General features: G+C 51.7%; 1 protein-coding gene across 1 annotated transcript in view; it reads left to right on the forward strand.

Annotated features, from left to right (window-relative positions):
• The first annotated feature begins 229 nt into the window (after positions 1-229).
• The window catches only part of LHX4 (LIM homeobox 4), a 44,983-nt gene continuing 18,697 nt past the window's right edge, over positions 230-26,515 (forward strand). The window contains exons 1-2 of the mRNA XM_033196396.1: positions 230-323; positions 18,287-18,458. Of these exons, the coding sequence (XP_033052287.1) occupies positions 248-323; positions 18,287-18,458 (248 nt within the window). The 5' untranslated portion in view covers positions 230-247. The remainder of the gene's footprint in view (positions 324-18,286; positions 18,459-26,515) is intronic.

Raw genomic sequence — 26,515 nt, forward strand, 5'->3', positions numbered from 1 at the left:
CTCAACCTGGGATGTGCACCAACCCCGGAGAGCGAGATCAAAAGGACTGGAAACAGACTGGGGACTGGTGGGGGGAGGGGGCCGGGCAGCCTGTGGAGTCCTCCCGGAGAAGCGGAGGGCCCGGCTTCCACTGTGACTCCAGCGGCCTGCTTGGGGTTTTAATTATTATTTTGAAATTTCTGAATCGAGCTACAGCGGGAGAGCGAGAGATCTCCGGAGACTGCGACTCGCTGGCTCTCTCTCCGAGATGATGCAGAGTGCGACTGTCCCCGCGGAAGGGGCTGTCAAGGGGCTCCCGGAGATGCTAGGTGTGCCGATGCAACGTAAGACACCCCCCCTTTCTCTCTGATTTAATTCTAACACGACAACTAGCAGCCTCAGCCGCTGCGGAGCGGGCCAGACGCCGCTCGGGGGCCGGGAGGGGCCGGCGGCCGGGGCGCAGAGTCGGTCACAGGGCAGGGGCACCGGCCAGAGTGCGTTTCAGGGGGGCAGGCTCTTGGCTGTTTGAGGCCGAATGTAAACCCCTCCTGGATCCTGCTTGAGGCGAGCCGAGTACCGAACCCCGCATCTCCAGCCCAAGGCTTTTCTTGGAACGCTGGGGAGAGTGCTGTTTGGGGACACCCAGGGGTACGAGCTGTAGGCCAGGCCTGAGGGCGAAGGTGGTCCCCACAAATCTTTCGCCGGCGTGACGGTCAACGCTCGCAGGACCGCTAGTGCAACTTCACCCCAGCTGGCGGGAAGTTGGAGAGCGCGTCTCTCGCCCCCGGGGCTGGCGGCGGAGAAGCCCCGGCCACACTCTTAATCCCTGTGGCCCGCGCCCCGGGCGTGCGCGCCGGGTGCGTCCTCAGTCGCTACTGCCCGCGGCGCCCGCCGCGTGCGCCGCCGGAGACTGACTGCTCCTTGTGAGGGAATCTGCTCGCTGCATTCCAGCTAGCCTAGGAATGCAGGGGAGGGAGAAGCGCCCACAAGTTGTGAATTCCGGGTTCAAACCTTTGCGCACGCGAGGGCAGGTGCTCAGGATGGCTCGAGTTTGGAGAGGTAGAGACCGGGGTGTGTGAGCGCTTTGCTAGCCTACCAGCCAGCTTTCTTCCCGCGTCCGAAATTAGCAAGGCGGCGGGAGCGCTGGGCGTGTTTATCCCCAAATCTCTCTCTGTGTGTATGGGTGTGCGCGCGCAGAAATTTTTCCCGGAGGGAATCCGTCTCTGTTCTTCACTCCTGAGCGAGAGTCCGCGAGAGGGAATCTGTGCGGAGGCCAGAACAGGTGCCCAATCGTCGCGAGCGGGAGCGCGCGGCGAGCGCCGGGGTGTTCTGCCGCGGTGGCTCGCACGCTCAGCAGGGCGCCCCGGGCACCCTGGAGAGACCAAGGAGTCCCTCGCTCCCCTTGCCAAGGGGTTGTACTTCCGCCTGCGACTTCTTCAGTGGTGCGGTAGCTACATCTTCAGGGTTTACTTTAAGTAAGGACCGGCTCACCCAGGGATGGTGACTACCTACAAACTAGGGCGCACGAGCGCGCCCTCCTGCGCTTCGGGTCTCCATGGCAGGGTTTCTGTCCGGCGATACCTTGGAGGGCAGGCGTATCCTGGGCTTCCCTGGGAAGTTTTTGAGAAGGAACTAGAAAAGAATAGCTTCATCCAAGCCTATTTAGATTGTTTCTTGACTGTATTCTATAGTTCTTCTTTGCGTGTTTTTGTGTCAGCTGCTGGCAAACATTTCCACGTCTGTGTTGAGTTTACTGCTAAGATGTTTTCATAGAAGGCATTGGAGATTCACTGCTCCCCACACCCCGCACACAGGCAGGGACAGAGTGGGTTCTCAGTCTCTGCAAAAACGGAAACAGAAACCCTGGCAAAGGTGCACCGAGTCCTTAAGCTGCTTGTAGCTCTGCGCTAGTGAGGAGAGTGCATGAGTGGGAAAAGGGTGTGTGTGTGTTACTAGTGTCCTTGGTACCCAGTACGTCTGTGCTGTCATGGCTGTGGTCCGTAGGTGACCTGTCCGTTGGGACCGCAATGAAGGACGATGGTCTCTGCCCTGACGGCCTTTCTTGTGATGAGAGACGCTCTGTCTCACTTTTTGCTTCCCTTGTTCAGGGACGACTTTGATGTTCGACGTCAGGGAGTCGCTTTGCTAAAATGCCCAGAACTCACCTTCAGAGCTACAGTTTGCCAAGGCTGAGTCTAGGTTCACACTGTGGAAAACTTGAAGTGTACAAAGGAACTTCCTCCCGGCCCCCACCCCCACCCCAGGGTGGCCCAGCGAGACAGTGTCTAACCTAGAGGGGGTGTTCAGTTCTCCCTTTTGTCCGAGTTTTGTGACCTTGGTTGGAGGAGGCATCGGCCAAAATTGAGGGGCCCATTCCCTGAAGACTTCCGGATCCAGCTTTTATTTCCTCTTGGAATATGAGTGGATTGTACCCTCCTTGCAGCACATCTGGCCGCTGGCTGTTATGCTGTTGGTGCTGGGACCAGGGGATAGGTCCCCATCACCCGCATATACACAACTATTAGCTTTCTTGGGACTGGGCCCAGTGGCCTGAGAAGGGGGAAGCTTGAGGGGTCGTGGGGCCCATCCTTGGGCCTTCCAGGACAGCAGGTTTTTAAATCCTAGGGGAGGAGAGACAAAAGAAATCCTCCCCCACAGGGGTCCCTCCAGTCGCCAACTAGAAGGTTTGGGTTTCCGCCTCAACACAGACATGTTCGCTTCTTCATCACACGGAGTCACCATGAATGCAGCACTTGGGGACACAGAGCTAGGTGTCCCCAAGCTCGGTGCCTCTAGTGCCCTCCTCTAGGGGCATTTTAGAAGAAGTGATTTAAATCCAGCTTATTTTGGCGGCAGCTGGACTATTCTTTTGCTTATTTGGGGATGGGTGAGGGGCATACCCTTTAGGGAAACATTTCCAAGTGATGTAATAATTTCCCTCTCTTCGCTGGTCTTGCTCGAGACTTGGCCTCTTCCTCGCTACTCTGTCCCCGCCTCCCGCCCCCGCAGTCTCCTGTTGGGACTAACCGTTCCCGCCATCCATCGTCCTCCTGTGTTTGTTTGTTTGTTTTTTGTTTTTTGTTTTACCTGGCCTTGGTCGCGTGCCCCCCCGGTGCGGGCCTCGTCGTCGCTCCGACAGCCCTACAGCTGTCCCTACGGCCCGCACCGACAGCTTGTCCCCGCCATCTCCCTCCGGGCTGTAGGGACGTCGAGATCCGAATCCTCACAGCGCCCGACCGGGGCGTGTTGGGTGCAGGTGAGGCGAGAGCCTCCGGAGCCGCCTCCAAAACTCTCTCCTCGGACCTCGGCAGTCCCTCCACGCGTCGGGGCCCTGGCTGGACGACCCTGTCCTCTGAGGAGACAAGGAAAAGCGCAGGGCATATAGGAAGGTGAGGCGTTTTATCCGCCTCGGTTTTGACCCATCTGCCATGTAGTCTCCCCAGGCACCGAGAGAAAGGACGATGGACGCCTGCGGCCGATCCCTGGAGGGAGAGAGGGCAGCCCGCACGGGAGAAGGAGGAGCCCCGCTGGGTCTCGGCTGGGGGTGGTATTTGGAATGCAGGCCTGGGGGTCTCTGTCCCCTTCCTTGTCTCCTAAAATGCTTCCGTCAAGCTCTGGCGAACCCCGAAGCTGTAGGAAAAGGGTATTTTATTTTGTGTTTGGTAGGGTCGGGGTGAAGGACTTCCCTGGGGCTTCCCCTCCTGGGGCTCCTCCGGGGTGCGTGGGGTAAATGTCCCAGCGCAGGTAGTGTCGCGGATCCGAGTCCCCGGAGTTGTTGACCGTCCTTCCTCCAGTCCATTTCTTAAGGGGGTGAGACGGGTTCACTGCCCAAGACCAGCTCAAACGCTGGTGCTGTTCTTCCTGCCTTGTCTCCTTGTGCGAGGAACACACAACACACACACAAATTTTGTGTGTGTGTGTATGTGTGTGTATATAATAGATTGAGATTCTATCATATTCCGAACATTCCGATACAGCAGCTGTGGGCACCATAGACCTCCCTCCCTGCGTCGCAAGAATATTCTCAGACGGGAGACAGTTTTTACAGATGAGGCCAGCTGTCCCCGCCTGCAGATTCGGGCCTGATAGATTGTGGGTTCCGATGTCCTAACTGCTAGGATCCCGTTCCAGCCCCTGGCCAGAGCTGCGCACCACATAGAAGGGAGTTTGGAGAAACCCGGGTGAGCGCGGCAGCGCCCCGCTTGGGACAGCGGATGGCCGAGGACGCCCAAGGGGCGAGAGGGCTCCGGCCTCCTCCTTTCCAGCGCCTTGTTATCTGAGAGGCCCATGAGCACGGAGGGAAGCTTGGAAAGCCGCTGTCCCAGTGCTCTCGGCATGCGGAGTTAACTGTTAAAGCCGGACACGGAGCACGCAAGTGCAGCAGGTGAGGGGCAAAGGTCTGCAATGAGCGATCCGCAGTGTCCCGGGAAGTCGTAAAGTCGGGACTGAGAAGAAGCAGGACCTCACTCAAGTTTATTTCCTCGCTTGGCCGAGGTCCGGGCTCGCCGAAAACCAGAACTAGGCGGGGCTACGCAGGGCTGAGCGGGAGTGGCGTCCTAGGGTCTGGAAGCGCGACCCACATGACCTCGCTGCGACCGGGACAGGGCTCCTCCGCCCCGCGGGCAGATGCCGGCCTGGGTGGCCCGGGGAACAGACCATGAATTCTTTAAATGAGCGTTTGCTGCGCACCCGTGGGCGGCGCACGATCCTGGGCACTCGCCCGGGAATCCTGGGCGTGCTCTGGGTTTTGCGAGGCTCGCCGGTGGAGGTAGATCTGGACAGGGCGGCCCTTCGCGGGTAGCCGGCTTTGCGCTTACTGCGTCCCGCAGCCGTGGGCAAAGGTCGTAGCCCAGAAGGGTGCAAGGGAGGGACCACCTCTCTGTCCCCCGTGCGCCGCAATAGGGGTTCCTGCGCCTTAGCCCTTTCGTTGCATCCGCCCAGCGGTTTGCTCCCGTTTTCAGAGCTTATTCTCTCAGGTGGCCCGGAGGTCCGACTGAGCTGGAATTAGTCAGGCCTGGGACCCCTTTGCTGCCCTTTAGAGTGGTGGCAGGGACTTTTCCCGCAAGGATAGGCGAGGCAGGCGCGAGTGCGACGACGCTCCCATTAAGAGGAGGCGGGGTGGAAACCTCTCTTCCTCTCCAGGCCCATTTCGTTCTAAGCATTTGGAATGACAAAATTAAACCCCAATCCCGGCGACTCGAGTCTTCTGTGACTGTTTAACCTTGGGAAAGCGGTGCTCCTATTTTCGGAGGGGTTCCTCCTCCTGGGAGCGGGGAGGCCGCCGGCGGGTCCGCCCGGCCCGCGCGTTCGGCGGGTGTTCGAGTCTTGGCTCCCTGCTCGGTTCCCCCAGCTTGGTGGACCTTGACGAGCGCTAGAAACGTGTCAGGCTCCAGAGAAACAGAGTCTCTACCTAGGCGTCTGGGGATGTCAATTAAAATCGACCAGGTGAGGGAGTTGGTGGTACTGTGTGCCGCCGGGGAAGGCGAGGTGGCACGGGTCGCCGGGTGAACCCACCGCACGAGAGGCCGCGGCTGTACTGGGACCGAGTGCACCCCTGTGTCTCAGGGGATTGGCTTTGTGCAGGATGGGACCTTATTATTTTTAGGCAGTGGGACAGATGTGTCTTTTAAAGGGATCTGAAGGGTGAAACTAATAAAGAAGGAAATGAATTACTAGAAAAGCCGTGGAGGGAGAAAACCAGGAAAGGCAGGAAGTTGAAGGAAGGACGACTGAAGCTAGGTGTATCTGCACCTGCCTCTTGACACGCCAAAAACAAAGCGGGGGTTAAGGCAAGAATGTAGACTAAATGCTGGGAGGATTAGGGTAACGCGAGCCCTCAAGACGTCTCGGAGACCGCCTACAGGGCTGCAAATACCAGGGTCCATTTTTTAAAATCGAGTGCTCCTAGAGGTGGAGTGGGGGTGGGAGAGCCGGGAAACCAGCAAAGCAGTTTCTTTCCATTGAGTAGACAAAAACTTGGGCCACAGGGGCATCCTGTATTTTGAACAGTGACCCGATGACCCCGCTGGCCAGGTGTAGACAGCCTCAAGTCCTAAATATTTGCATTGTCGTAACTTCCCAGTTGCCTCGGATTTTAATGCCCTTTCACTCTGCGTTACAGTCAATTAGTGATTACTTAGCACCCGCATTAGCAGACTGAAGCCGGAGACCCCCGTGCTGGGAGGAGAGGGAGGAGCCGGGGGAAGGAGGATGGGGCTTGCAGTCCTGCAGAGATGGAACAGTAGTTAACAAGAATTAACCGTTCTTTCTATTACCTGGTTATGAAATCTGCTTTGAGCTTCTTGTTTTGGGCAGGAGTGGTGGGTATTTAGTGGATTTCTCTGGCCGGGAAACTTGTGTCCTCTTCCTATTGAAGAGTTGTAGATGGGGGGAGGGTGGGTGAAACTTGATAAAGGAACCTTGTGCCTTTTCTTTCAGTTAAGGAAATTTTTCAGGAACGGAGCTGAGGAGCTTTGGAACGCAAAGGGACTTGGAACCAGTTTAGCTGAAGAGAGGGGCAGAAGGAGTAATATTACCCACTTTGAGAAACCCAAGGTTAGAGACAGACTGAAGCAGCAGTTTGCTGTGGCAGCACCAAATACATGACTGCATAGACTGCTGAATTTGGAGAGGGCTGGCTGGGGCACCGTTGAGGGGGTTTTACGTTTGCAACAATGTTTTGCCTTTCTCCCTTCCTGAAATGCGCGTTAACAATGCCCATAACAAAGATGTGGGCAAATAGGGTCCACTGCTTTTAGTAAAATTCCCTCGCCATCTGGTGGCTTGAATTTCTCTTTCTCCCTCCCTCCTCCTCCTTCTGCTCTTCCCCCAACTTCTTCTGTCTATCCCTTCCTTCCTTTGCAAAATCTTTGCGGGGAGAAACATGGGATTGTGCAGGAATTCACGGCACAGCGGTTTTACTTGGGGGGTCATGTGTCCAGCAGGCTGCACGGTGGTGGATCCATCTCTCTTTCTAGGCGCCCTGGGAGGGGAGCACAGGTGCTGCGTATAGGACAGAAGCCGCCCTGGAGCTGAGCTCTTATTGTTTGTGGTAGGAATAAATCAACTAAAATTAGATGCCACTGTGAGGTTTTACCTTATTTAGTCCTCAATTTTATAGGATCCCTGATCAAAATGGAGCACAAATCAACCATTTTGAGGCACTGCTCTTGGGGGTAGGTGGACAGTTTGGGTTTAATTGGTGAAAATGACATGGATTGTCCCTTGGAAAATGGACTTTGGGGTTAACTGTATGAGTGGCTGACTGGAAAGTCGTCTTGGGAGGTGAGTCCTACCTCCTGCTGTAATTTTGGTGGATTTCTTTTCTCAGATCTCCCCACCCTATTCCCTCTGTCAGTCTGGGTCTAGCCACAGATGTTTTACTGCAGTACCTCACCCCCACATGTCTTTAAAGTATAATTTGCTTTAATTATGATGTTAGGGGGTTAAGGGATTGGTTCTGGGAATAGCTTAATAGAGACAAAACTTGCAGCCAAATTAATTGAAAGTTTCTTGTTATGAGGGAAACATTGCCAAACATATGGAAAATTGTTACAGAGTGAGACATCAGAAAAATACAGTGTAGAGATTTAGCAATGATTAAATGTGAAAATGGAGTGGAAATAGATATGTCTACAACATTTCCATATATGAACATGGATTTGTTTAATGTAATTTTCTGTTTTATTTGCAATTACTGAGAATATTTGATATCCTACTGAAGAATACTAATTACGTGATGGTATATCACCTAGGAGATAATCCTATCCCTGCAAATACATATTTACATTGTATATTTCATTGTTACTCACCTCCTTATGTTAAAATATTATCCAAATGACAGCCTTAAAATGATAACATCAAAATTATCTCCAGTTTACTTTTGAATTTGCTCTTTTATTGAAGAGGTTACTATTTTTGACAAAGCCGAAAAAGAACAAAGGAGATTTTCAAAGGCACCCCAAACCACCGAATAAAGCAAACAGTAAAAGTGGGAAGGATTCTGGAAGGCACGTGAAGGGAAAGGACGGCTTCAGGTGTGATCATTTCTGATGTGAGAAGGATTTTCTGACTTTTTTTTCTGGTTGCTAGTCATTTGTCAAGACAAACCAGAAAAAATTAGAAATTAGATAAAAAGACGTGAGTACACTGATGCATTTTAAAAAATGTCAGTGGATATGATGATAGAGGATATGATTTACCTTCAATGTGATGCCAATTTTTAAAATTAGAATTTTTCCAATATTTTTGTGGCTAGCCCAGCTCTCTATGTTTAATGCTGCTGTCATCATCATGAACTACCTTGATGTTCAATGTGCCTTTTCTCTTTACGTTTGAAAGAATTAATGTTGGAATTTTGTGCTTTAGCTGTGTTATGAGATTATTACTAGGTTGTGAATATCCCTTAAGAGGAATTTTATAAAAACATTTTGGAAAATTCTGTTATTGCCTCTTCAAGATATGCTGATTTAGAATAAGCAAGAATATAAAAACGGGAACTACAAACTGTTCAACAAAAATCAATGTTCTTTAATGACAAAGAGCCAGAGTTGGGGGGCAGCACGCACTAGATTTGTCATGGAAAACTGAGTCGTGGGCCTCAGGTTTTCCCTGTGTGGGGACTGCATGGATGAATCAGGCCTTGGTTCCTTTGGTCACAATTACCAGGTGATTTAAAAGGCAAATTGTGACCAGAAAACAGGATTTTATCATCAGCGGTGATGGTGGCTACTTTGAAATGGAAAGTTTTATTTTTGAAATATTTATCCAATAATAGACCTCTTAATTTAATTTTAATGTAACTATACCTCCGTTATAAATCTTTGACCTGGACATTTCAGAACTCAGGTATGTATTTAGGCAGGCTTGCCATAACTTAGTATATCCTGTGGTTTCACCTTGTTGATGCATTTTAGAATTAGTCATTCCCAGACTAAACCAATGAGCCCCCCACTGACAGTATTTCCCAAGCCTGCCTTTAGAAAACCATCATCCTTCTTTCTCACTCAGGGAACCTGAGGCAAGAGAACAGCAATGTCTGCAATTTGTTGTTTTCTCTTCCTTACGTGTGGGAAAGGAATGGAAAATTTCAAGAAAAACATTTGCATAATATTTCAACTGCGTATGCCCCACTTGACGTCTCCTTTCAGTTAGTAGTCAGTAAAGAAACTTAACAAATAAATACAATTACACGTTTTTGGAAATATATATTGGCCAAATGTTATTTGAGACAAAGCTCAAAAAACTGCTTACTTCTGGAGGGAAATCACCAGCAAAAAGATTTTGGGCAAAAATCCCAGATGGAGGTGGTTTTGATTGAGCACAGGTGGAAGCCATCAGACCCAGAGAAAAAGAAGGTTTAGTCCTAATTCGGCCTCAACCTGTGTACCCGTAGGGAAGCCCCTTATTCTCAGAACCTTTTAAACACAATGAATGTCCGCTTCACAGGGTGTCGGGTGGAGGGAATGAGCTTGCCAATTTGAAGGTATTTGACCAAGTTCGGAGTGCTGGTGGTCTTAAGGTACTCAGAGACTGGGATCACAGCTCCCATTTCACAGACAGAGCCACCCTTGGGAGCACTGCTGGCTGTCCCAAGAGGATGGCCACCTGAGCGGGAATATTGTGGGGTCTGCAAACAGGGAGCCCTGCAAGTGGCTCCCATGGACCCAGCTCCTTTTCTGGAAAGGAGCAAGGAAAAACCTTGTCCTGAGCATTAGGCTGTCAAGTCAAAGCATGAAACAAAAAGAACACTTCATCCAAAAAGCAGTTAAAAAGCAAAGGGGGTTAAAAAGCAAAAGCCTCACAGGAGGCACATCAAGCTGGCACATCAAAGTACAAATTTTATAAAATATTAATCTGGTCTCAGAGCACAGTTAAATAAACATTGTTCCCTTTTAAAATTATTATAATCGACGTAAGGGCTCACTATGTTGCCCAGACTGGTCTCAAACTTCTGGGTTCAAGTAATCCTCTCAACTTGGCCTCCCAAAGTGCTGGGATTACAGGTGTGAGCTACCGTGCCAGGCCTAAACATTATTCCTATCAGTACAAAGTAACTTAGTTTTAAAAATATTTAAGTAGCACATCAGCATTATGATTCCAATGGAAAGATCTGAAAGTCTGACTCCTTTCCCCAGAAGGGTGCCTTTTCTTAAATATATTTTAGAAGTCATTGTCAGATATGTTGGCTTTCATATTAGTCTCTTTAGTGGAAATTTTTTTTCCTTTACCCTTTTGATCTTCTGTGACCAAAGGGATAGAAAACACCATTTTTCAAATAATTAAAATCGATCAAACAAACACAAACCCTCCGTGAAATGTTTCATGGTGGCTCCTGGTTCCTTGAGAGCAGTTTCTTGGAAATGAAGAAACGTGAGTGGGGAATACAAATGCATGATATTTATTATCTCTCACCAGAGGGGTGTGGGCAGTTTGGTCTGCCACGGATCACATCAGACCTTTTGATCTCTTCCACTTCCCAGCTTTCAGAAACCACTAATGGAGGAATTTGGGGATTTAAAAATGGAATCCAGTTTCTGATGGGCCGCTCTGAAAAATAAGCCTGATGTGCCCCTATCACAATGCTTCAGGTGCTTTGAGGGCTGGCTATCACGTTGTGAGTTTTAAAAGCTTCCTCGATGAAGAAGGAGATTACGGCTACTGGGGAAGGGTCTGTAGCCATTTCTTATCAAGTAAGAAATAGTCTCTTTTCCTTTGGGCATTTAGATATCTCTAGGAAAAAATGCTAGAAGCCCCAAACGTTAATTTGAACCCAATCTACCCTCACCTGGATACATTACAGCAACAGTGAAGTAAGATCAGGCAGTTGTAGCCTCAACCTCCTCATTTTTACCAGCCACATGCTGGGGGAGACCAAGGTCTGGCAAATTTGTCCTCATTCTGCAGAGGAAAAAGTCTGCCAGATTTCTTTATTCCAGAAAGACTGAGCCCTAGTAATACTGCATTGTCTGCTGTTTATACTCCAGGATCATGTTGATTAGAAAAGTGTGTGTCTTCGGAACACTTTAGAATTAAGGAGTGGAAGAGAGTTCTGAGTGTTTAGGAGTGGGGTGAGGGAGGGAAAAGGTATACTGGGAACTAATGAATCATGCAGTAATTTTGATACACTTTAAATACAGCCATGATCTTGTTGGCAACTGGCTATTAGACAGTGAAGGAGAGAGCTAACCATTGGCCTTGGACGGTGGGACTATGGGGGCTCGATGTTTTACGTGCATTACCTGATGTGACCATAACACAGCTACCCCAAAAGAGTGGTATGGTCATCTCCTTTCTATAGATATGAAAATCAAGGCTCGAAGACGTTAAGCAGTTTGCCCAAGATCACATACAGGGTGGAATTAGGATCTGAGCTCAGGTCTGACTAGATCTGGAATTTTTTGGCATTTGGAAGACCTAAAGGTTTGGAGATCTAAACTCTGAGCAGAACTGAAAACTTTCAAATTCTCCAAATATTTTTAAATTTTTGTTGTGTGTGTGTGTGTGTGTTTTCTTTTTGTTTTGTTTTTGTTTTTGAGACAGAGTCTTGCTCTGTTGCCCAGACTGGAATGCAGTGATGCAATCATGGCTCACTGCAGCCTTGGACTCCTGGGCTCCAGCTATCCTCCTGCGTCAGCCTGCCAAGTGGCTGGGACTACAGGTGTACCCGACTATGCCTGGAGAATTTTTTTTTTTTTTTTTGGTACAGACAGGGTCTCACTAGGTTGCCCAGGCTGATCTCCCAGTATTTTTGAGCCGTCTCCAAAAAAGTATTTGAAACAATGTTTCTACTTCCCTCTGCTTTTCTAGTTCACTCACTCCCTACTCTCCCTACTGCTTCAGGATTGGACAGCTCCCTCCTTCAGCTACGCCTTCCTTTCCACAGACAGAGCTTGATTTCAGAATTGGCTTTTTTTTCCAGAGTGGCAATGCCTCGTCCTGTGTATGAGGATGTGAGTGCATGTGTTTGTGTGTGTGTGTTTGTGTACATGTGAGTATGTGTCTTTGAGAATATGTGAATATGCATGTACATTTGTCTGTATGTATATGTCACTGTGGTACATGTGTGTGCCTTTGTATATGTAGGAATGTATGTGTCTCAAGGTGTATCTTTATTTGTGATTGTGTTTCTCTGTATGTGTATGTATGTGTCTGTGCTATATGCATGTCTGTATATAAGTATGGCGTGGGTATGTGTATATATATATATCTGCATGAATATTGAGTGTGTATGTGAGTGCATGTGAGGATGTCTGTATATGTTCATGCAGGTACATGTGGGCTTAGGTCTGTGCCTCGACTATGTCCCTCTGCATGACTGGGAATGCTCCGGTGGGCGGGCCTTGCAGATGGGGAGTGTATTGTTCTATGTGGTTTAGCATTTCCAAAGATTCTTTGGCTGTTCCAGGGACATTACTTTTTTGTTTCTGAGTTTACCCTCTGCAGAGCCCCAGCAGAGAGCATCGTCACAAAACACTTATGGGCAGATAAGAGAAAAACTTTCATTTTAAGTGAAGTGACTCCTCATATTGGGAACTGAGTTATTAATAGATCAAATTTTGTCTTTAGTGACTCCAAGCATCTGCATAAATTCCAGTTTTAAAGTGGAATTTTTGAGATAGTAAATACTGCATGAAATACGTTGAGCTTATTGGGGAAATTGTCTTGCCCCTTGCAAATTTTGGTTACAACTTTCTTTTCTTTCCTTCCTTCCTTCCTTCCTTCCTTCCTTCCTTCTTTTTTGAGAGAGAGGGTCTTGCTGTGTCACCCAGGCTGCATATCTGGGCTCACTGCAATTTTCACCTCCTGGGTTCAAGCGATTCTCATGCCTCAGCCTCCTGGGTAACTGGGATTATAGGCATGCACCACCATGCCTGGCTAATTTTTGTTTTTTTAGTAGAGACGGGATTTCACCATGTTAGCCAGACTGGTGTCAAACTCCTGGCCTCAAATGAGCTGCCCACCTTGACCTCCTAAAGTGCCAGGATTATAGGTGTGAGCTACTGCACCTCTGTAAGAAAAGGGGAGGGGAGATAGTTCTCCCCTCCTCTCCCCTGCAAGCGGAGGTCAAGGCAGTCTTCCTTAACACCTCCTCCCTCAGGAGGAGGAGATCCGGTTCATGCACCAGAACTTTATTTCTGGTAGGAAACCTAGATAAACTGTTCTGTTCAGCCTTTCTAAACTGTAAAAATAATACTTTATTATAGGTTTAATTAAAAGGCTTATGTTGCTCTTTGAAAAATTTCCAGATAGTTTATATTTTTTACTAATCTAAATAATTACATGGGGCCCACGTTGCCGGGAGTGTGGGATCTGAGTTCACAGGTCTCCACATCCTCACAAGTAGGGATGGGCGCCATCAATAGGCAGGCACCTTGTAGCTGGAGGAGGAGATGGTGGACAGAGGCTGCTGCTTCCCGCCCTCCCCTGGACATTAGGCATCCATCCCATATGACACATGCACACTAGATGCCTGTGTCGTCTCAGTTTGTGCCTCCAGCATTTCCATTTGCCCAGCTGTTAGGGAGCTCAAGAGGCCAGTGGTCTTATAATCCCTTGTCGCTATACATGGAATCGTGTTGAGACTCTCTCTCTGCCACAGTTTCCTATCTAAAAAAATGACAGGCTCGGCCGGGCGCGGTGGCTCAAGCCTGTAATCCCAGCACTTTGGGAGGCCGACACGGGCGGATCACGAGGTCAGGAGATTGTGACCATCCTGGCTAACACGGTGAAACCCCGTCTCTACTAAACAATACAAAAAACTAGCCGGGCGAGGTGGCGGCGCCTGTAGTTCCAGCTACTCGGGAGGCTGAGGCAGGAGAATGGCGGGAACCCGGGAGTTGGAGCTTGCAGTGAGCTGAGATCCGGCCACTGCACCCCAGCCTGGGCGACAGAGCAAGACTCCGTCTCAAAAAAAAAAAAAAAAAAAAAAATGACAGGCTCAAGCCAAGTAAGGGGATGGTTCAGGCCCCTTGAGCTCTCAGGCTGGGTTAGTCCATCTTCAGGAAAGCAGCAGCACAGGCTATTGGTTGGAATTCTGGCTCCCCACTGTGGGCCTTGGACACATCGCCTGATCTTGCAAAGTCTCAGTTTCCTCATCTGTAAAATGGGAATGGTAATTCCTCCCTCGCTGAGAGTGGTGCACTGAGGTAATACACACTCAAGCCCTGACATGGCTCATAACAGGCTTCTGATGCTGGGGTGTACTACTGTGATTGGTATATTGGAGATCTTTTAGAGCATTTCCAAATTATCTTTGTTTAATCCCCACATCAAAATCTACAGTAGAATAGAAAAGCTTTTTAATTCTTAACTTAAAGGGCACCCTTGGTAGGCCCCTTCCATTTTTGCCGAACCAGAGGGCCGTGGTTTGGTCCCAAGGCCTCTCTGTGAGGACCTCTAGTTTGGGCAGCCCAGAGTGACCCAGCGCGGAACCTCTCCTCCAAGCTCAAGGCTGAAACGGCTTGTCTGTCTGCTTTTAGTGTTGTTCCTCAACATGATGCTGTCTCTGCTTACAAGCCTCTGAAACTCCCCTGCCCGCTGTTCCCTGCATATATTAGCCCTAATGTATTCTCTCTTGAATACTCATCAGATTAAGGCTCCCACTAGATATCTTGCTCGAAATAAATTTTATGGGCATACATCCTCACCCTCATCCCATGCATTTGTGGCTGGGAGGAGAAATATAGCCAAATCTCTCCTCAGAGGGCTGGCCAAACAACAATTAGGTAGGAATCTGCGACCCCTCTTGCCCAGGAGCCAAGGGAGGTGCAAGGAGTTGGGCTAGCTCCTGGCCCGCATGCCAAGGGCCAGCGAGGATGGTGCTTCATCTGGGTTCTCAAAGGGTTAATTGCCCCCCTGGGGCTGGGGCCCAGCTCCTGGAAATCCAGATCACACAAAGAAGCCCCTGACCTGACTCCCAGGGCAGAGGTGCGGCTGTGCCACTGGGGCATGAAGCCCTGTACGGCTCTGCCTAGCAGCCTCCTGCCACGGCTGTGCCCTGCTGTTGGGGCTCAGTGGGCACATGGCACTGCCCTGTGGCACACAGCAGGCCTTGTTCACACATTCTGCTGGCTCTGCATGCCCTTTGTCCTTAACTCACTTCTGAGTTGGGAGAGCTTCCTGGTTGGGTCTCCCCTCCTCTCCCCTGCAAGAAGAGGCCTGGGCAGTCCTCCCAGACACCTCCTCCCTCAGCCTTTCCACTGCTCAGCAGACTGCAGGGGCACTGAACTCAGCTCATGCTGGAGAAACCCGCTCCCCTTTGCCCTTCATAACTCTCCTGACCTGAGCTGTCCCCTAGTTTCTCCTGCTGGATCCTGGGGGCGTCACACCAAAGGAGTTCCTGGCTAACCACCCTTCATAGACTGGCGGGCTCAAGGGTCATCTCCTCACCAAGACCTTCCAGGGCCCTCCAGAGATGCCAGCCAACCCCTGATGGCCCCTGGAGGGAGGCCAGGGGTGTGGCTGAGTGAGTACCTGCGTGGGGCAGACAGGCATGGCCCCAAGCCGCTGGCATAGTTGCTGTGTGAGGCGGCCACTCAGCCTCCACGGGAGAGTCATGACATTTCTGCAGGGATTCTTGTGAGGGCTCCAGGAGAAAATGCCCAGGAACATGGGTGCCTGACTTGCCTTTCCGTGGGCATGACAGTTATCTCCTAATAATAGCAAGCCTGTCTTGAGCACCTACTGTATACCGGGGCCTGTCCTAAAAATTGTCCATGTATCAATCCATTTGCTCTTCACAACAATCCTACAGGCACTACTGTCATCACCACCCCCTTTTACAGGTGAGGAAACTGAGGCAGAGAGAGGCTAAGTTATTGGTCCAAGTTTAAAAAGCAGAGTCAGGATCCAAACCCAGGCAGCTGAGCTCCAGAATCCACATTCCCACCCCATGCCCTGCCCATCCCCTCACTGGGTGGAAATCCCTGTGGCTGTCAAGTGCTCAGTACTTTGCTGGGCACACTGGAACTCCTGGGTAAGTACTGATTGGCTGGGCAATGTATTTCTCAAGGAGGAAAACTGTGGAGATAGAAAAAAAAAAAAAAAGAATCCTATATATACTGGGATGATTAGCAAATGGGACACCTGATAGTTTTCATGGGCTATTTTGGTCTGAGAAAGGGGTCAACAGGCAAGGCATGTATACCAGGCCTGACTTCCACACACATACTGGTGGTGCTGGGGCCATGAAGGGAATAGGCTGGGGCTGGGGTTTAGCTGGGCCCAAGGTTGTCACTTCTGTGTACAGGGCTAGTGACGGCATTCAGTGATTGTCCCAGTAGCCTATTTATAGGTTTTAAGTATAAGTGTCTTAATAGTCAAGAAAGCCTTCTCTCTACATAGGTTTAGATGTGTTTAACATTTTTCTTAGTACGTTGAGGGTAATTCCTTTATATTAACACTTTTTAAATTATATCACAACCAACAAACATGATATGAATCAAAAACATGTATGAGGCCGAGCACGGTGGCTCACGCCTGTAATCCCAGCATTTTGGGAGGCCGAGGCAGGCGAATCACCTGAGGTCGGGAGTTTGAGACCAGCCTGGCCAACACAGTGAAACCCATTACTACTAAAAATACAAAAAGTAGCTGGGTGTGGTGGCGGGCACCTGTAATCCCAGCTACTCAGGAGGCTGAGGCAGGAGAATCGCTTGAACCCAGGAGGTGGAGGTTGCAGTGAGCCAAGATTGTACCACTGCACTCCAGGCTGGTCAACAGAGCGAAACTCCATCTCAAAACAAAACAAAACAAAAAACCATGTGTGATTCATGAGAGATTTGGTTTTACTGCTGTTGACATTTTGGAGTGTACAGGAGAAACTAGTGAAAAATTGTTTCAAGGTGAGCTTCTCCGACAGGATTTGATCGATTTATTATTTAGTGATAAACATCTGTGGCGTTACCCTTGTGAGCCAGGCACCGTGCTAGGCAGTGAGTGTTTAGACAAACAGCGAGGGAAGGTGTCTTTTATAATAGGGATGGGAACCCTGGGGTTTCCAGCCTTGCGAGTGCTATATCAGGAGGATACTCTAGGAGGCCAAACGCTTGCACTTTTATGTTTTTGTTCTTAGTACTTGTTGATTTGTTACCTTCTTTTTTTTGAAAAGCACAGGGGAAAATGGCTAGAGATCCTAGCACTGTTTGTTCATCCAACCATGGAAACCTGACCATTTTGTAGATTTTGAAACAGTCAGTGACTCAAAATACTATCAAATGCCCAAGCAATCCCTTGGAAAGATGGGATGGCGGAGAAACAGACCTCAGATAGGAAGTCACCCAGGACAGGAACCAGGTGGGGCAGTGGTTAGGGTTCCGTTGCAGACAACAGAATCCACTTTCACTATTTAAGTGAAAAGTGATTAATCATCAGGTGGCAGGTGGCTTTCAACTCAGTGGAGCCTGCTGGGTGGAGCTTCCGGGATAACTCTCAGCCCCCAGAATTGCATTGCCTCTGCCGTGACTGACCAGGACAGTGCAACACCCAACACAGCACCTCATCGCCTCCGCCATGACGCATATCAGCACAATGGAAGCCTGTCCCTCAGCTGTCCTGACATTTAGCTCAGTTTTGAATTCAAGTCTCTCCCAAGAGCGTTTGATTGGAAGACTCACTCATCTTCAAAATGTGAGCCACAAGGGTGTCTGGGAAAGCAGTTTCTAGCTTTCCTATGTGCAGCACAGAAAGGCACATTAGGATGAGGTATTGATCCAGCCAATCTATGGTATCGGTTGCAGTTCATTAAAATATTGAGATTTTCTCTACAAGAGCACCCTCAGGCCTGGACCTCGATCACTGCCCACCCCCTCCCCCACACCATATTTATCATTTGCTTTTCAGGACAGATGGCCTTTCAGTCCAGGCCTGGGCAGGGCTTACTTTGGGGGCTGATGTTTTTAGCAGAGCTTCCAATCACTTGTGAAAATGTCGTGGAAACAGAGGTGGATGTTGCTGAGCCTTCCTGGCCTGTTGGCTGTGGAACTGCAGCTGACATAAATGGCTTGGCTGCTGCTGCTAGCCTTGTGGTGCCCTTAGAAACAGATGACTCCTCTGGGCCAAAGTCACCCCAAGCCAGAATACAGAGCCTGGCCAGCAAAGCAAGGGTTGGCTTTCAGTCCTCACTTGTCCCTTGACCATGCACCTTTGTGTGCAGTGTATAACCTGTGCAACTACATGCAACAGCTCTGTGGTTTGGGCCATGTCTGTTTCCATCACCAGCAGAATGGGAAGGCAACTGCCAGGGCCTGGCCTGGTTACCAGGGCTGTGTGGAAGGCTCACAGTGCCTCTCTCTCCTCTTCCTCACAGAGATCCCCCAGTGTGCTGGCTGCAACCAGCACATCCTGGACAAGTTCATCCTGAAGGTCCTGGACAGACATTGGCACAGCTCCTGCCTCAAGTGTGCAGACTGCCAGATGCAGCTGGCGGACAGGTGCTTCTCCAGGGCCGGGAGCGTCTACTGCAAGGAGGACTTCTTCAAGTAAGTCAGAACGGTCCCTGTCATGGCTCTGGCCTGTCTCTGCCTCTCCCCATGCAGTGAGGGGGAAGTTTGCAGTGGGGTAGGCCAGGGAGGGTAGAGAGTCCACTATGGGAGGGGCAGGTAAGTCCTGGAGCTGAGAGGATGCCCCTTGTTGAGCTCCCCCTTCTGATCATTGGCCCATCACTGCCAGAGGTCCAGCCTCTAGGCCTCATTTGATCTCTGCATGGGGCAGGGGTGAGGAGCCAGAGGCCTTGGGCCATATTTCTCCAGGGTGGTTGACAAAGGAGACCTGCAAATCTCCTTTGCTGCTCCAAAGAGCAACAGAAAGAGTTGCTCTTTCTGTCCTGATACATTGGTGCTTCAGGGCATGTGGTCGAAACATTACCACAACTTGCAGAGCAGGTGCTTTTAGGTTCGTGTCCACATCTAGAAGCATCTCCGTGGCTGTGTTTGCACAGCCTGCTTCAAGGGCCTTCGAGGCTCGCAAGAGTTGCTTCTGGCGGGAGGCGCAGCCGGGCTCAGTCAGTGTTGTCACTTTATACGGAAACATGATGAGGAAAGAGGCAGTTTCGTGTGATGGTTGAGTCCAGACTCTGCCTGAATTTGAACCCAATTATTGGCGGTGTGCTCTTGGGCAGGTTGCTTAACTTCTCTGTGCCTCAGTTTGTTTATCTGTAAAATGGGGCTCACAGTAATAGTCCCTACCTCAGGAGGTTTTTATTAACTTTAAATAAGTCTATTTATGCATCACGTCCTCAGGACAGTGCCTGACACTATTAGCTCTTAAGACTGTGTGAGATTTTTCATTCTGGAGTGGGGTTCATCAAAAACTTCCTGTTGGAGCTTTGGGTCAGGGTAAGAAGACCTCCTGGAAGGTGTTTTCCATGGCATTTAGTCCTTGACTTCTCCCCCAGAATCTGTTACCCAAGGCACTGAGGTGAGCGCCTTAGCCGATGTGGCGCAGCTGGCAACAAGCAAAGCCAAGAGCGGGAGGTAGGGGTCAGGATCAGTGACGCTGAGCCCTGTGTTCAGTCACACTAGCCTGGGTGGCCCAGGGGCTGCTGGGCAGGCTCGCCAAGGCCTGAACACATTCAGCCCAGATAACCAAGCCCCATAGAGGCACCTCATGCTGAAGCTGTGTATTCGGGAGATGGGGGTTGAGGGGAGGAATGTGAGTGCTGGATACAGAACACAATTTCTCCCACATCTTCCCAAAGGTTTCACTACAGAGAATAAGTGATTTGAATATCTGAGGATGCTCACATTTCTTTAGTGCAATGAGTTGAAGAGCACATTAAAGATCTTGGTGACTACTGCGTGCGGCTGCCTCCCTGGCTGTGTGCAGAGGATGCACTCGCTGTCACCATGGTACTTTGCTCAGATATGTGCTGCTCCCTACGTGTGTGTGTGTGAGAGCGAGTGTGTGTGGGGCTGTGAGTGAATGTGAGTGTTGTGTGTGTGAGTGCACGTGTGAGTGTGTGTTTACTCTAGGAAGGCAGGGGCAGCAGGTGACAAGGGCGCCCAGCAAGTCCTTCATGTTTGGGTGGAAGGACAGGCCTCTGGTCCTCCCTCTGAGCTTTTTGTGTACTGCTCTTCTTTCTCACAATCTTCCTGTTGCTTTCCCACCTCTCACCCTCCTCTAATTTCCTCTTCTCTGGCATTCATGCAATTCCATTCCCTCTAGCCACATCCTTTCTCAGTGGGCAACAGGAGTTTACCTCTGTTTTCCTCCCTCTATGATGTAATGACCAAGCACCACAGCAGCTGTTCCGGGACCCTGGGTGGGGTGAATTTCACTGTGTGTGTGTGTGTGTGTGTGTGTGTGTGTGTGCACGCGCGCGCATATGTGCGTTGTGCACCTGGGTGCATATGTGAACATAATGTGTGTGTGAAGAGGGCAGGAGGAGGCAGGTGGGAGGGCCTGGCCTTGGGGTCGGGTGAGATGCCCTGCTTCTGTGATGAGGTGTGTGCAGGCGTGTGTGCCTGCACCTTTGGGAAGCCAAGAGGTCATGCCTCCACTTGCCCATCTCGGGGCAGGGTAGGTGCTGGGATGTCCGAGTCAGACCTCAGGGCCCACCAGTTTCTGGCTGGTCCAGCGTGGCAGCTCAGGGAAGCCTGTGGGGCACGAGCAAAGCCTGTCAGGGCCACTGGCCCAGGGCTTCATTGCCAGAGGGCCGCCTTGCACCCCCCAGTGTTTCCTCAGGGTCCTGTCTGATTTTTGGACCCTGAGCGGCTGTCTCCGGGTTTGGAAAGGGAGGGTGGAGAGGAAGGTGGTGGCAGCGCAGGCGTGTGGTTGGGTTTGGGAGAAGTAATGACCAGGAAAGAGGGTCTCCCTATAGACTCGGGAAGCACCCACAGTGTGTGCTGAGGAGGGATCCCCACGAGCCCATGAGCCAAAGGCCCAAGACCAGAAATAACAAGAACAGTTCCTCACCTGGGCCGTTGCCCCTGCCTCCACTGCCCCGCGCCCTGGCCCTCTTTTGGATACTTTTGGGGGCCTTACTCAGCAGAAACCTTCTGTCTGGTCCCTCCACTCACCTCCCTGTAGTCTGCAAGCCTTCCCACCCGGTGAGCCTTCCGCCAGGTGAGCCTTCCACCCCACAGCCCAAGCCCAGGCCTGCCCCTGCCCTGTATATGCCACAGAGCCTGCCAGAGGCATTGGCGCATCAGAGCCTCATACTGGCGCTCCCTTCCAGTCCTAGCCCGTTGCTTTCCTCAGGTACCTGACGCCCACCAAGCAGGATGCCCCATTCCCAGGCATGCTTGGTGGGCTGCCGCCTCCACACGCCAGCCCAGGCAGTACATGCCCTCCAGGGATGGTGCCCACCCTCCAGGACTCCCATCCTTCCAGGGCCCTCAGAGTCCAGCTCTGCAGCAGGCGGGATTCCCAGTGGAGCTATTGGTTCCTGTCTGTCCCCTCTGCCGGGTGACCCAGCACAGAATGCTTTGGTTTCCCATTTCTCGTGTGCTTGGTTTATCTTCCTTGTTGGCTTGAGGAAAAGGCCTATCTGTGACTCATTTTTCTGTCCCCTGCGTAAGCTGCTGGCTCTGCGCTTTGTCCATAGGCCATTGCTGGGTTTGATGCTGCAACAAGTAAATTACCCAGTGAATTTACACGCGCTTTGGTGACCAGTTTCTTCTGTATCTTGAAAGGCGTCTTTGAGTGAGGGAGGCCCAGGTTGCTTGCGAATGTTCAGGCCCATCATTCAGCCACGGTGACTTCCTTGTTCCCAGCACTGCTCTGCTTCATGAAATGACCTACTCTCAGGGCTGGGTCCTTCTGTAATGCAGGGGAGCTGGCCACAGATTCAGTGCTGAGTTTGGGCCATTGACTCTGTGATGGGGTGCTGTGAGGAGGGGAGTTCAAAGCTGAAGTGATTCTCCTTGCTGTCAATGGAGGGCCAACCCGAGGTGAAGACCAGGCGGCTCTGAAGTCCTCCGTGGATGGATTCATAACCCTCGCCAAGCTCTTGGGGACCAGGGCTGTTTGGTACAGGAAGGCACAGCTGCAGGCTCCGTCCTAGGTACAGACAGGGAGGCACCAAGCTGTCCAGCATCTGAGTGGTCCCACCTCCCATATCCAGGGGTCTTGGGACTTGCTGGCCACCTGGGGCTCTGGGGCAGCCTGCTCCTCGTCCCATCTCATTCAGGCATCTCTTTCAGAGGTCACGTGGGGGCACACACACACAGTGGAGGTGCAGCAAGGACAGAGAACGTGCTGGGGCAGGAGGGGGCAAGCAGTCCCTGGATCCCCAGGTCCCTTCCTGGTCTCACCCTCGGTGATAGAAGTCACATCTGTGGCCACCTTGTGAGAGGGATAGCAGGTGCCACATACTTGAATTTGCCCATCAGACCTCAGATGCTCTTAGCTGTGGGGTTTGGAAGACACCCGGTCAGAGCTAGAGAGAGTCCCTTTTCCACACTCCTTGAAGAAAAAGAAAAAAGGAAAAGTATGTCCTTTCTGGAACCTCCTCCTAGCCCTGTTCAGAGGCAGGGGCAGGGCTCATTGGTTCCCTGATGAGCACTGTGGTCCTAAGTTCCTGGATCAATACTTTAATCTCTTTGCCCATAACAAGGAAGACGGCCACTGCTTTGCACAACTCCAGGGGGCATCCTCCTGTCATATTCTACGTGAAGTTCTGCAGATCAATACGGAGATGTGGAGAGTACCCACGGGAGGTGGGTAGTACCTTGTAATATCTCAAAAGTGGAAGGAGGCTGGGAGGTCAGGGCTTTCCCAGCCTTCCACTGGGGCATGTGGCGATCCTGGTAACTGGCAGCAGGGGGCGATGTTGGTGTGGACACAGAGGAGGCAAGAAGGATTGTTGGGAAGTTGTACTCTGTGGTGGTTGCATTTTTCTTTGGGGGCTGTTAAGCTCTATCTTGCTCGGTAACATTGACTGATTTTTGCTGTCGTTTGTTGTTTTTGCTGCTTGTGTCCTTGGCTGTCCTTTCTCCAAACGAAATAAAATTCTGAGGCCCAAGAAGAAGGGCATTGAGTTGACTGAGGCAGCACGGTGGGGCTGCAATTTGTTCTGAGTTCAGTGGGGGCTTCAAGCATCAGGAGAGCCCACCCCTGGTGCAGAGGGTGTGCCAAGGCCTGTTATAATTTGAATCCCAAGCTGTGGGGCAATGACTCTTCGTGTTGCATTTGCTAAGCAGGTCCTCTCCAGACCATGTGTCCAGCATGTGATGGGTCCTTCCCATGTCTCCTCAATAAGGGCCCAGGGCCCAGAGAGAGTAGGGATCTGGGAGTGGGGCTTCTGGGTCACCTTGCTGTCACCAGGTGGGTCCCGGAAGGAGCCAGGCAGCTCTCTTCCTCTGGAGCACAGCACAGACCGCCAGGTCCTCTGCTCTCAGAGCTGGGTTGAAGTGCTGCCTGTCAGCAGCCAGCTGGGTACCCCCAGGCAAGTTTCTTTGCATCTCTGAGCATCTATGTCCTCTCCACATTGCCTAAGAGCTCTGGCACACAGGAGCATTTCTCGAAGGGAGTGATTTTGTCAGCAGAAGGGTTTGGTGAACCCAAAAAGAGCTCAGCTGAATTCCTGTCCTATCTTGCATTAGCAGTTTGTCTGCACAGGTAACTAGGTCTTTCTGAGCCTCATTCCCTTGTCTGCAGAGAGGAGCTCATGCTAACCCACCGAGCTAGGAAGAAGACGTGTGTGACCCGGGTCCAGCAGAATGCAAGGTGCTTTGTAAACACTGCCGGGTTTCAGGCCCTGCTGTGTGGCCCTTTGACCCGCAGCCCTGCAGGGTCAGAGGTCATCAGAGTTCCCTCAGGGTGGGGCCTGCACTGGCCTCTCCTGGTATCCCCTGTACCAGCCTTGAGAGCTGCCCATGGAGATGACTCTTAACTGCCTGGAGCTCCTCAGATAGAGGTGGGGTAGCCTCTGGCAGAACGGGGTGGGCCGTGGTCCACGGGAGAAACCTGCCATGTGGATCTCTGTGGAGAGTTGAGAAACAAACCATTATGGAGCGAAAACAAACACACCTGTGGAACTGAAGCGAGGGCAACGTTCCTACACGTTTGGAAGGTCAAGGGCAAGCCAAGGACAATCCAGGCTTGTGGGGGGCTTCAATCTGTGCCCCCAGCCGCTGGGGCTCCATATTTCCATCTGCCTGTCAGAGGGGTGTGGAGTGACTCTCGGGTGTTCTGAGGGTGCTGCCACCCCAGAAGGTTCCTGTCTAAAACATCATGCTTCTCAGCCCCTGCCCCTGAGGCCCTCACGAGGCAGGTAGGCAGAGATGGGTGCGCCGGGGGCTCACGGATGGAGGCCGCTGTGTCACAGGGGAGCTGTGCGGCTGCTGGGCCAGGCCAGGATCTCCCTCTGCTCCCCGCGGTGCCCCTCCCCCAGCCTGCCAGTCTGCAGGCCGTGGGTGGGCTGTCCGCCAAGGGCAGGTAGGCAGCGTCCTTGGGAGCCCGGGAGCTGCTCCCATTTATCCCTGCAGTCCAGAACAGCGCATTTCCGCCTGGCCTGGCTGCAGGGTGGTTGTGCTGGCTGCAGACAGGGCTTCACTGGTGACCTCAGCCCAGTCCCTCTGGTGACCAGGGCCTCTGCTCCTCATCTGGCAGGGGGCAGCTGCCCACAGGACATCGGCTAATATAGGGAAAACCAGGCTCGACCTCTCTGCGGGGTGGGCTTCATGGAGAGCAGGTGTGGGGTTTGAGTCCAGGCTCAGTGTGAACTTGGGGTGTTAGACATCACCAAGCCTCGCTTTTCCATCTCTAAAGGGGGAAGAAAAATACTGACTTTTCTGAGTGACTGTGAGGACTGAGTCAGAGGCAGCAAGGAAGTGCTTAGTCCATTCTTAGGAAGGTCAGGAGGGGCGTCTAGATGGTGCCCCACAGAGGGAGGAGGAAAGAAGACAGCAGGAGGGCCTGGGACCAGGTTGGCAAGGACGGGGTCCTGAGGTTGCTGGCCAGGCTGTGTCAGTGGTAGTGGTGGTCAGGGCATTGAACAAAGGCCCACCCTTCAGTGAGGAGCCGGCCTGCATTTTCCTCACGGGATAGTCTCCCTCCCTGTGTGGTCCAGAGGTGTGGGCAGGAACCTCAGCCCTCAGCGCTCACATCACAGAGCGGGGTCAGCCCTGGCGGGAGGAGCCAGCCTGCGCCTGGGTGGCTTTCCAGTGCCTCAAGCTTTCTCGTGCCCTGTTGCCCCAGAAAGAGGCAGCTGCTGTTGGTTGTAGTCAGTGTGGAGTCAGACTTTTGCTGAGCCACTTATTGTTTCTGATAACCACACACTGGCCAGGTCATGCAGGCACGATCGTGCGTACACACACATACACGCACACATGAACACACATGCACACATGCACACACATAGGCACACACGTGCACATACATGCATGCACGCACACACATGCATACATGCACACACGTGCACACATGCATGCACACATGCACACACACATACACGCACACACACATGCATACCCACATGCACACACACATGCACACACACAGTGCTCTAGCAGAATGTGCTTAAGGAATGCACGGGGTGGGTCTCTTTGATGTGTGACTTTCCATAATTTCTGAATAGTTTATAGTCTAATTTCCTCACTAAGCAAATTAAACCTTTTAAGGTAATGATCAGATGGTCCGGATAGTGGCTGTGCGTGTGGACATTTGAAAGATTCAAACACACTGGTGGGACCAGGCCCACAGTCATTTGTGCCGGCCTGTAATCAAGGCAGAAGCAATTACTTAGCCCCGAGGCTCCCCCAGGGACTGAGGCCGTAAATCAGGAGGTGATGAGTCGGAGGAGGATTGTCTGCCCGCCCCAGAGTGAGCAGTTCAGCTGCAGTCGCCTGGGCCACCCTCCCTGAGTGGGGCCTGGGGTGAGGGCCTCCTGACATCTGTGGAAGCTGCATCTCAGGGACTTTCTGGCTTAGAGGAATCTGTCTGGAGTCACCTAGCCGCAAATTAGCCTGGGGATCAGATGCACCTGGGCTGTGGAAATGGGGTCCCCAGCAGGATCTGGGTGATGTGGGAGTGGAAGTTGTGGCCAGCCCTCTTTTGGCCCAGGCACAGCACAGCAGCCAGAGGCAGCTGCCTTCCCTCCGTTGCTGAAGCTCGTCCTCCTCTCCTCACCCTCCTCTCCTCACCCTCCTCTCCTCACCCCTACCCTGGCCATTCAGGTGCCACGCCAGGGTTCCCCACTCCAAAAGGCCCTCTCTGGCCGTTCCTGCAGCCTCTGTGCCTTCAGGCCCCTGTCTTTGGGTCTCTGCACCACTGGAACTTCGCTAATTGCGGGTCTCTCCCCTCCTTCCCTCCTCAGCCTGTCTGTCCCTTCCCTCCGCCCATCTGGTCACATTGTCCCCATTGCCTCCTGGCTGGGCATTCAGGGGCCCATGATCTGGCTCAGCCTTATTCCCTGCTGGTCCTCTGGCCAAGGTCACACCAGGGCCCATTAGAGCCAGTGTCTAGTTTGTCACTCTGGTCCCCGGAGGCCTTTGCGTCTCTGGAAGCCCCACTCTGAGAAGCCACGGGCTTCTTCACAGGGCTGGTCTCTGGTGGGCACTGTGGGTGAGACAGCGGGTCAGCCTGGGGGCCTCTC

Source organism: Trachypithecus francoisi, unplaced genomic scaffold (assembly GCF_009764315.1).
Source record: "Trachypithecus francoisi isolate TF-2019V2 unplaced genomic scaffold, Tfra_2.0 Lachesis_group5, whole genome shotgun sequence".
Classification (NCBI taxonomy): domain Eukaryota; kingdom Metazoa; phylum Chordata; class Mammalia; order Primates; family Cercopithecidae; genus Trachypithecus; species Trachypithecus francoisi.